The 12104-nt window shown below is 35.5% G+C and overlaps 1 protein-coding gene across 4 annotated transcripts in view; it reads right to left on the reverse strand.

The window, feature by feature from the left end:
- MSR1 (macrophage scavenger receptor 1) overlaps positions 1-12104 on the reverse strand; it is an 86197-nt gene that overhangs the window by 40259 nt on the left and 33834 nt on the right. For all 4 annotated transcript variants that reach the window (XM_003807438.5, XM_055116292.2, XM_055116291.2 and 1 more), the window contains exons 6-7: positions 6904-6984; positions 2070-2150 (exon numbers count right to left, since the gene is read on the reverse strand). In XM_003807438.5, coding sequence (XP_003807486.2) covers positions 2070-2150; positions 6904-6984 — 162 coding nt within the window. The remainder of the gene's footprint in view (positions 1-2069; positions 2151-6903; positions 6985-12104) is intronic.

A 12104-nucleotide genomic window follows, 5' to 3' on the forward strand; every position in this document is an offset into this window, starting at 1 on the left:
AATTAATCACTCCTTACTCTCTACTTCCATACAGCATTTTGTCCAACCTCACCAAGGTTGTTTACTTACCACATGGCATTATAGCTAATTGCTTATGCATTTTTTTTCTGTATCCAGCTCCTTAAGAAAAGCAGCTGTGCTGTATTTATCTCCAGCACACAGTGACCCCTCATCAAGTTGTGTGAACTGGGTGAATGAATGAAATAATACTCTCCAAAGCTAAACATAGGTTTACCATTTGATCCAACAATCACACTCTTAGGTAAACTCCTGTCCACAAAAAAGCCAGCACATTAATGTTTATGGCTGCTTTACGTAGAATTTCTAAAACTTTTTTTTTTTGAGTCAGGGTCTCACTCTGTTACCCAGGCTGGAGTGCAGTGGCATGATCTTCGTTCATTGCAACCTCTGCCTCCTGGGTTCGAGTGATCCTCCCACCTCAGCCTCCTGAATAGGATGCCACTATGCCTGGCTAATTTTTGTATCTTTTGGTAGAGACAGGGTTTCACCAGGTTGGCCAGGCTGGTCTTGAACTGATGACCTCAAGTGATCCACCCACCTCAGTGATCTGCCTGCCTTGGCCTCCAAAAGTGCTACGATTACAGGTGTGAGCCACCACGCCCAGCCTAAAACTTTGAAGCAACCAAAGCGTCCTTCAGTAGATGAATGGATAAACAAATTGTGGTAAATCCATAAAATGGAATACTATTGAGTAATAAAAAGAAATGAGCAATCAGACCATGAAAAGATATAGAGAAACCTTACATTCATATTGCTAAGTGAAAGAAGCCAGTCTGACAAGGCCACATACTGTCTGACTCCAACTATATGACATTCTGGAAAAGGCAAAACTATGGAGTCAGTAAAAAGATCAGCAGCTGCCAAGAGATTGTGGTGGGGAGGAATAGAGTTGGTGGAGCACAGGGGACCTTTAGGGCAGTGAAACTATTCTGTCTAATACTGTAATGATGGATACACGACATTATACATCTGCTGAAACACATAAAATGTACAACAGAAAGAGTGGCCACTAATGTACATTATAGATTTTGGGTAATAATATGTCAGTGTTGGTTTATTAATGGTTACATATATACCACACTAATGCAAGATGTTAATAGTAGAGGAAACCATGTGTGCATGGGTGGTTTATGGGAACTCTCTATGCTTTCTGTGCAGTTTTTCTATAAATGTAAAACTGTTCTAAAAATAAAATGTAGTTTAAAAATACCTCAATGATAGGGACCCTATTCCTTTTTTTTCTTTTTCTTATTTTTTTAGAGACAGGGCCTCACTATGTTGCTCAGGCTCGTCTCAAACTCCTGAGCTAAGCAATCCTCCCACCTCAGTGTCTCAAATAGCTGGGACTACAGGTACTCACCTCTGCACTTGGCCCGACTCTATTCTCTTGATGATAATTCACTTTGAAATGAGGAGACAGTAAGCCTAGCTCTTTCTAAGATTGCTGTTCAAAGTTTGCAATTTAAGCTTAGGCTACTGGCAGAGCTGATGGAAATAATATCATCGTGTGTACATTTCAAAATGCTGAGCAACCTTGATTATTAAGCACTAGTAGATAATGGCAGACAATTTATTTTGCAGAGGATAGGATTTCAGACTTCTCTGTATTTTGCTAACAGTAACTTCACAAAGTCTGGCCAGTTGTGGTTAAACGGGTATTTACACTTTGCTTCTTTTTTTTTCTTTGCCAGTCTTTCAACTCTCTTTGTTCAAAGATGGATATCATTGTTCGTGATGATTTATGATTGTGAGGAGTTTATAACTCCTGTGTGTTTTTTTAAACGATTTTCCTTTGGGATATAGAGACTTTCCTCGGGTGAACAGAAGTCAGTTTCAAAAATCTGATTTCAGAAATCATTTCTAGACCACAAAATAACTGCATGTGAATACTAGTATTCACACAATGACCACTTTTTATCATCCAAGAATTTAAAAATATGTATACTACATATATAACATTATGTGTATATATATATATATATATATATATAAATTATCTGGTGTTTCTTCTACATATTCTATAAAGAAAATACACATTATTGTAATACCTGGCCTTCCGGCATATCCTGGGAGTCCTCGACTTCCAGGAAAGCCAATTGCTCCCCGATCACCTTTAAGACCCGGAGGACCTACATTATTAACGAAGAAAAAAATAAGGTAGTAATTCATTTTCATACAGACTTGAGAGTATAATGAAAACATCTAGTTTTATAAGTGAATATGAAATTAGAGAATCTTCAAATGAAGGAATAATATCTTTCCTAAAATTTAATGTTTGACATTGAAAGACAATATAAGCAATAAATATAAACCTTAGTACATTCAGCACATTGTAGCTATTCAATAAATAACATATTGTTGGTAGAAATAAAAGCACATTAGGAAAAATAGATCTTGGAGTTTTAACCAGAAGACTTATGTAGTCAACCAGTAATCATCAAATAGCAGGATCTTGCTGTAGCTGAAATAATAACTTTAAAATGCATAAGCTGAAAATTGAATTCTTAAGATTTGCCTTAGAAAAAAATGCAACTCAAGCAATGTAAAGTATCAACGAGTGTTTTATAAAATAAATTGGTGTCTTGGCTCTGAAATGTATTACTTTATCTATCATGGACCTGTTCTTACATATTTCATTGTAATCCCAGGGTAAATAAACATAAACATAAACACACACACACACACACACACGCGATACACAGATTTACTTATGAGTATGTACTATATACTTACACAAATCCAGGGTTTCATATGCTTAAATGAAAACTGAAAATGGCTATTTTTTTACCCAATATTACTATGGTGATCATAACAACTGTATATAAAAGAAAATGTTACATTCCTGTGAAATAAAATATTTTATCCTAGAGTTCAGTAGTTCTTGATAAACTATTGTAACAGTTTAGGCATCTTATTTTGTCATTATCAATTCAGAGAGATCTCGTTCACCCAGTCTCACTTGATCCCATGGCAGAGAATGCCATGGTGCCTGCTTTAGACAGGAGCATCTTGGGGCCATAAGAGCATCAGAGAAGCCCCTCCAATGCTGACTTCTCAAGTACCTCACAGTGATGCTCAGAACACAGCTGTTCAACTAAAAATCAAGGTTGTTCAACTACAAATCAAGTACATTTTCAATGAATGAACAAATAACTCTGTAAATGAAGCATATGAGATACTTTCATAGAAATCAGGCAGTCATAGACCTCTGTTCTCGGAGATGGTTAAGCAGACTCTATATGGCCTATGGAGTTATGTGACTTGTTTGTTTAATGATGGTTCAAAATGTAGTCCCCAAAATATAAGCACAGCTGTTGAACTTTATTCCATAAGATCAGATACCCTGAGGCTTTCAGGAGGCAATTAACTAATTTTCTACAATAATCTGTGGCAATGGGAAAGGGTCTGGCACCTGCTTCTAACTCATGGACAACATAAGTACAATTACATGGAATCTCAGCCATGGGATGTTCAAAGAGACGTTAGACATCATCAAGTCAGAATCCATCATTTTAGAGACAGTTCCATGAGACCAGAGTGATCAAATCACTTACATAAAGCTGGTCTGATAATTATTCACATGTCCTAGGTGTCCTGCTCCATTCAGGCTCCTTTCTGCAAAGTAGCAGACTGGTTAAGGGCATGGACTCTGCACTCATGCCCATTGGGGTTCAAATACCAGCTTTGCCACTTACCAGTTGCTGACTGACCTCAAGCAAGTCATTTAACCTTACTGTGCATTGCACCTGTAAAACGGGTGTATTATTTGTTTCTGCATCATCAGGCTGATGTGATAGTTAAAAGAGCTCATACACGTAAAACACTTAGAAAAGTGCCTGGCATGTAATGACTACTTTGTAAATGTTAGCTTTTCTTGTTCTCCTCCCCCTCTTCCTCATCCTCCTCCTCAGTAATACAATCATTATTTTTACCAGCCTGTTGTAAAGGCTTCTAAATTTAGTTTTATTAAATGACACATACACAGTTAGCAGTGACATTTTTTGATTCATGGGCACAATTTGTTACTTCCAGAAAAAAACCCACTTTCAATACTCAGGTGTAGAGCGACAGCCTGCAGCCAGGCAACATTCCTTACTCAGGTGTATATTTAAGGATCCTGTCCTTGCTGAAGCTTTACGGAGGGGCCTTCTTGGGGCCATAGCCTATGGGAAGGGGCGGGCCAGGGTAAAGATATACGTGGATATAAACATTAATAAAATATGGTTCCTCTCTTCCAATATCTATGGGTAAGATGAGCTTTATTTTCTCTTCTGGAAGCACGATTCCTATGGTGGAAAATTCAGACTACATAAGGAAGTAAATAGTACTGGTTGATGATGAAAAGTTTGCAGCCAGAGAAGCCTTCAGTTCTCTCCCAGGGCATCTCATGTAGGTAGCCCCGCCCATGCCTACAGGTCAAACTACCTTGTTATTGATCACATTGGGCATAAACAGCTTCTTAGATGGCCCACACAAAGTTTCCTTTAGAAAAGAAAGTTGCTTCTCCTTCAAAACATTGTTGTCATGGGTAAAATCAGCCCCTTAAAAGAAACTCACATGAGACAAAAAATCCTTGATCATGACATTTGCCTCCCTTATATTACTACTTATCATCCTGGAAGCGCTGTGAATTCAGAGATTCTGTATCTGTTTACACATACTCTATAGGGTATTGTAGAACACCAGTCCTGGAGAAAGTGCTCAGCACATAGTTTTTGAGTGAAAAGTGATAGGTCATTCTCCCTAGCATGCTTTCAAGGAAATAGCCCTCTAAAATGAATTTGTTATTATTTGGGGAATAAAACATATTTAAACATAATATCCACCCTAGTATATGAATAATAATTCTACTATATTTAATGTATTAGTTATTCGAGGCTACTAGGACAACCACTTAGGTTTTGCAGATATTCGCATCATGATTGTGAGTCTAGGTGAGTTTGACTTGGTCAAGCTGAGTTTAGTAGGCTCAAATGGATGTAGAGATGGGGAAGCAATAAACCTGCTCAGATTAGAGAGCAGAATTAGTATGATTGTCCATCATATACTCTTTGCTTCCTGATTTCGGTATCAAATATAAGGCAATTAGGTATAAATATAAGGTGGAGAAACGAACAGAATGTAGCAAGACATCCAGAAATAATTCATTAGGAAAGATGCCTGGTATTTTGAATACTTTTCTTGTAGTGCACCAAACTAAATGGTAACCTGATAACCTAGAAGAGTCATTGATTACCCCAGGAACTCGACCTGTCTTTTATGAGGAACTGGGTAATGCCTATTTGTGTAAATGAGCAGTACCAAAAGCAACAAATTATGACATCACTTTTTACCCTGTAAATTTAAACCATGACAAATCGTTAATTTACAATAAAAAAAAACAAAATCAAAGATTCTTTGCAATGGTGTCTATTTATAACATTAACACAAGCTGAAATTTATAAATCCTTCTATTTCATACATTCATAGTTCAGAAACAGCTGCAGAAGATTCTCCCAAGATGAAGCATTGTATGGCAAGATGTAGCCCAGACTGAACTTTTATGGTTGAGTTATAAAGCTCTGACAATTGCAGCCTGTATGGAGGGGGTGATAGACCCTTGACAATGGTAGTTCTGGCAGCAGATTTAATACTGGTTATTTCCTCTGCTTATGACATTAATGCAGCATTGTTAATATCTGATTAGCATTAGTCAAGTAGAAAGACTTTCCTGAATAAAAATTCTTTCCTGGCAAGGCATTCAAAAGCACATCAATACTAATACCACCTGACTTGGCATATTATATATATATGGGTAGGATTGCTATTTTATATATATAAAACATGTGTACCTGGATGTATATCATCTATCTTCACATATAATATGCCATATACATTTATATACATATATATACATATATGTGCTTAGGCAGGTATCAAGTTCATGCTTCTCATTTTCAAAAATTTTTCTGATGTGACCAGGGCTAGTCAATACACTGATCAGAAAGAAGAACCTTTTATATAATCAAAAGACAGAAAAATAAGATGAAGTACATGGTATTTAGACATGTTTTGGTAACACAAACCATTCTACTTATAATTAGACCTTGCAGTATACTTCCTACCATCAAACGGCATGCAGGATATTTGATTTCAAGCCAAGGCTAACATGACAATCATGTTATTATCTTTTTTATTTTTTCAAGCAAAGAAAGTTCATGTTCTCTCTTCTGTGTCTTCTATTGTCTTCTTTCAAAATATTTCTTTCAAGATTACAACTTAGAGGAAAATAATTTGAAACAGTTTTGCTCTTAGTAAAGCACAGAGAGTGACTGTCAGCAAGGTAAGTGTCATCCATATTTTAGCCAATATTTACATACAGATTTCATTAGTTTAAACAGATATATTCCAAATACTATATAAGAAATATAGTCCAATTTGCTTGTGATTCATAACTCACTAATAGTGTGAGTTTTTATGTCTTAAAAATGAGATAGCTTGCAAATGTGAAGATGATGTATTCAACGCAAAGATAATTGTTGTACTCCCCTTCACATATGATCTACGGTTAGGTCTGCCTTATACTGTTTGTTGTCTATTATAGACGTGTCACTCTCTAGACTTATGAACAATTCCATTTGGTTACTCTGGTTAAAGCATTTATTTTCTTCAAAAGTCATGAGTAATGCTTATCATTCAATATATTATATGATTAGGCTACTAGAACATTTACTACTCCCCCAACACACACACACACACACACACACATGTGCGTGCATACACGCACACACATACACATCCTCTGCAGGATATAAATAAAATAGCAATCCTCCCCTACACATGTACCTGGATGTATATCATCTATCTTCACAGTGTATGATTAAACAGCTATAATTACCATACCTATTGGACCTGGAAATCCTCGTGGACCACTTTCTCCAGTGGGACCTCGATCTCCTTTTTCACCTGGGGGTCCAGGAGGACCTTTAAAAAAATTACAGTTACTGATCATAGTTGTAAAGCATAGGAAAAATGGGTTAGTCATCTGTCAAGGTACTTATATAAGGAAATCCAAAGTCTTCTATTTGTTGTGCAATAATATAGAATGTATAATACTGAACTTCATGAATGGAGGAGTATTCTGCTATTCAGGAATATAACGCCCTATACTAATGAGGATGACATTGCCTCAAAGTAAACAACCTAACAGTATATTAAATGTGAGTGTGCCTAACACTTTTCTATGTTCTGAGAACCTGGGGGCAGAGAAAAGACAGCAGGCTGGCACAAAGTCACATTAGTGTTGTACGCATCCTAGGCAGTTAGACATAGAGTTAGATATAATACGGAGTTAGCTACTATACGGAAAATCTATAAGTAAGAACTTAAAAGACATTTGCGATACTCTCAAGGGAAAGGAAAATTCACACATGGTAGACAACCAGAAAGCACTTTGTTGGAACTGACCATAAACTCAGATATTTGTCAGTGAACTGTAGATCGGCGTGAATGGTGATGGTTGAAGTCTTCATTGAGAAAGTAGGATATGAGGGGTACTTTCAAGAATGAAGGGAAGGGGAAGGAAGACAATTCCTAGGGATTGAGAAAGGCATGAGGAAAGGCAGGAAGGTGAAAATGAGTAGAGGAATTCTTTTTTCAAGTAAAATATTAAGTAGAATTTCTAGGTTGCTATAAATACTGTAAACAAAATGGAGACATTGCAAGGAAAACTTTGGTCTCATCATTTTTTTTTCAGGTGGCTCTCCTGAGAGCTGTAACTAAACAACCCTGATTTAGCCATTTGTATTTTCTGTGTCCAGCAGAACAGATATCTGCTCATCATGCCTTTAAAATGATTATACCTAGCATGTCTTTAGAACTCAAAGGTAATCCTACCTAAACACCATGTTCCATATGGAGTACAGAGGACAAATAATCTCTTCTTTATCTAAAGAAGAGCACTTAGTTTCCTTTTCAACACCAGAAGAAAGAAACAGAAAGAAACATTATTCCATAGCTTCACCACAGAATAAGGAAATAGTGATATTTTAAAGGAAGCATTTTCAATTGCTAGTTTGGACACATACATAGTCCAAGGAAAACATACAAATATATACAGCATCCCTGGTTAGAATGCACTTGTTTACAAATTTTAATCAGGTGGGAGACATAATACCTGAAGAAATCTAAGAGGGGGAACCACATAAATAAATAAAGATTATCTCATGAATAAGTATATTTTGTACATTTTGTTGTTGCTTATTTTGACATCCTTGACTCTACTTCTGTCTATTCCTCTGGTATGTCCCATTTTCAAGGTACAATTTGGGTTTTAGAGGCCCAAGATATCATTATTACTCTTCTCAATAGAATGTCCCTTTCTCTTCATATGCAACATTGGACACACATTTAATTGTATTTTTATTATAAAAGCAACTCTACTTATAGGAAACATAAAAGCCTAGAAAAAGCGTGAGGAAAAATATAATTCGTAGTTGTGTTATTTTAACTAAAGATCTTTACCATTTCTTTCCTAAATGTGTACGTATATTTTTTTTTCACATAATCGTCATGCAAACAACATGTTACAGGGCTTTTAGAAATTAACCGGTGTATTATATTCTAAGGTATAGCTTAATTGCTGCGAGACATATATTTAAATGCTGCACAAGAAATGTAAGATTTCTATATCAAAGGGAATCTCTATGTGCCCCCTATTCCCTGCAGAAGAATGTAGTACTTCCCAAGAAAATGGAGTTATGGTAACTTCCATAACCATGAACGCAGCTGCATCCATTCAACACTACATAGCAATGAATCCCAGGGGAGGGGGGCAAGCAGGACAGACACTCAATTTATGCCTGAATTTTGTTGAGCTAATTGAAGGGAAGCACAGGGATAGTACTCAAGGATGGTATTTTGAAAAAAGTGCACAAGCAAAGATTTCAGTTTAGTAACTCAGGATCCAAAGCAAGACGCAGACATTCCAGGAAAAACTAGAACATGAAACAAGAAGAAACAAGGGACACAGAGAATAGATCTAGACTCTTAGCCTCTGAGATGGACTTCTCACCATTTCTTTGGTAAGTAAGAGACGGAAGGAACTCTCCTAATTACTAACTATCCTTTCAATTATATTACATGTAATTATGGGAACTGTATACTTAATTTTGGAGTATTAGTTCAATCACAGCAAATAGATCAGTATTATTTTACAAAATTTGGAGTTAAAGATCCCTCTCTGTATTTTTATATAAAAATACTGATACCTGGTATTCGAATCCTACAATAAGAAAAACAGGTAAAGATTTTTGTTAGAGTTCTAACTAGGCATGTTGAATGTACCTTTTTATTGTCATTCTATTCTTCATGTAACATTAATCTCACATTATGTTTCATTTCTGTACATTGTTATAGCTCTTTTACTGTTTCTAACAAAATGTTGGAAGGATCTCAATAAATGTTTTAAGTGTCTTTTAGATTCATTGGGGGAATAAAATAACAAATTATATACCACTTTACTCTTAGTTTCTGATGCAGAACTTTTGAGAACACTATCCACTACCTTGCCACCTTCCAAAACTAGCCTCCTCTCCATTCCCATTGTAGTTCACGTCTTCACCATCACACAGCTGGACTATTGCTAGAGATTTTTAATCTAGTCTGAATGTGTTTTATCTGTTTCACCTCCTAGTTCCCTCAGTGTTGGCTTTCTTCTTCTTTTTGATAAGAATCCGTTTTGCAATGTCTCTATCAAATTAAGGAAATGCAGTAACCTATTCTGTCATATTATGGAAAAAAGAATAAAGACTTAGAGTCTCTTGTAGTCACCTTTTGTTCATAGTTTCCATTTAGTCTTTTCAAAATTTTGTTCCATACTGACATAATAACTGCCTCGTTGCATCAATAAATGGACAAAATGCTACCCGTCAGCTCCCTTGCTGATACATGTCAAAAAAAATGGGTTAATATTGGCCAAAATATATGATTTATTCTAGCTCAAGAAGCCATAGGATTTACATTATTTTTCATCTTTAATATTTCCAATTACAGTTACAGGAATAATTCATAAATACTATCACAATAATCTGCCATGAAGAATTACCTTTATACAACACATGCACAAAATCTACTATGTAGCTTCCTCCATGATTACTTCTTAAAAAGGAAAAGTAATATTTCTATATAACCACAAAAAAGTACTGATATATAATATTTGATAATCATCAATATCATAGAACAAAATTACACAATTTACTAGAAAAACAAACCCAGGTGTATCATATCATTTAAAATCCTCAGACGATAACATAGCACTAATAATATCTGACTAAGTTTCCAGAGCTATGCTTCTCTAGTTTTTATTCATTATGAGCATTAATCTTCTACTTTGTTTTCAATCTTGTCTCATATTCAGATCATCATAAAAATCTGCCACATCTTCTAGTCTATTGCTGCCTAAACCTGCTTCTTTTTTTTTTCTCTAGTTTTCATGCTCATTGATTTAGATATGTTTAGTCTGGAAGACACTTTAAACATTGTTTAACTAAACATATTTATAGAGGGTCAGAGAGTGAGTTGCTCAAGGTCTTAAAGCTAGTTGGGTAAAATCAGAACTAGAAGAATTTCATTTCTTTCCTGATCCTTTGCTACCATGTTCTAAATTTAATTGACTTCATTTTCCGCATCTGTTCTTCCATTATTCCTCAGCTGAATTTTTCCTTTACATAGTGGTTAGACAAACTCACAATTCAGTTTTTTTCCTTTGGTTAATTTTTTTTTTTTTTTCAGAGATAGGGTCTTGCTACTTTGCCTAGGCTGGTCTTGAACTTCTGGGCTCAAAAGGCCCTCATGTCTCACTCTCCTGAAGTGCTGGAATTATATTGTCTCAGCCTCCCAAAGCGCTGGGATTACAGGCATGAGCCACCACTTCTAGCCTACAGTCCAGCTGTTACAATCTCAGTAATTAATTGTACAAAACTCCAAATTCAAATGCCCTCAGTTGCTTTTCCATTTTCTCTACTATAAAAATCAATATTTCTTTTTTGGTGCTTTTATATCCTAGGAAGCCAATATATCTAAAATGTTTCCAAATAAACAAAATGTTAGCTATTCTCACTACAGAGTCATATTATATTTTATTTCTCTTAAATACCTTTCTCTAGAGTTCATCTTTGCTTCTTTAAATCACGTTATCCCCAACTCTCCACCAAACTCTACTTCACCATTTCCACAATGAAATTTTATGTAGTTCTTTAAGGCTCTAATTATTATAACTATTTGAGAAATGTATTAAAAAATCTTTGTCTCTTTTAACTGTATAATTATTTAGTGATTATTAATATAAGGGAAAAGAGAACACAAAGTAATTCCACTAACTCTGCAATCAACACATGATAAAGGATAAAGCACTCATTAATTTCTAAAATATGGTTCTTAAGTTATAATTTAATTAATAGATATTTTATGGCTAGGTGCTATAAGAGATATAAAGGACAGTTTCTAATGGAAGTAACTTGTGTCCAGGAAGAGTGAACACTGTTCTCGAAGAGAATATGAGATACTTTTATACATAACTATCACATTAAGTATTCTCTTGTGAGAGAATACTTAATGTTCCATATTAAGACAGAAATAAATATCAGCTGGGCCTTACTATCGGTAGAACCAGCAAAGGCTTCATGCAAGAGGTGGCATCTTAGATGGACTTTGAATGATAAACAAGATATCTTCGAATACAAATCAAAGAGAAAATATTTCAAATAAAGGAAAAGACATGAGGCAGGATGCACAAAGTACTGGGTACATTAGAATCACAGTCAAATTAGTTGAAATATTTGATATACAAAAAAGACAAGCGAGGGAATGAAGCATTCAAGACTAGTTAAGAGACACACTGAAAAAGACCTTGAGTGCTACAGGCAAAACTGTATGTCTAATGACGGGTCAACAGAGAGTCTTTATGCAATCTAAGACTTGCTTTAGGAAGGCTGTATTCTACAAGGGTGCAAAAAGGATTACAGTCTGGGCAGGAAACAATTGCAACTCTGGCAAAGAAGTGATAAGAATAATTTATATGAGGATATAAAGAAATGACAAAGGAA

The sequence above is a fragment of the Pan paniscus genome, chromosome 7 (genome assembly GCF_029289425.2).
Source record: "Pan paniscus chromosome 7, NHGRI_mPanPan1-v2.0_pri, whole genome shotgun sequence".
Classification (NCBI taxonomy): Eukaryota; Metazoa; Chordata; class Mammalia; order Primates; family Hominidae; genus Pan; species Pan paniscus.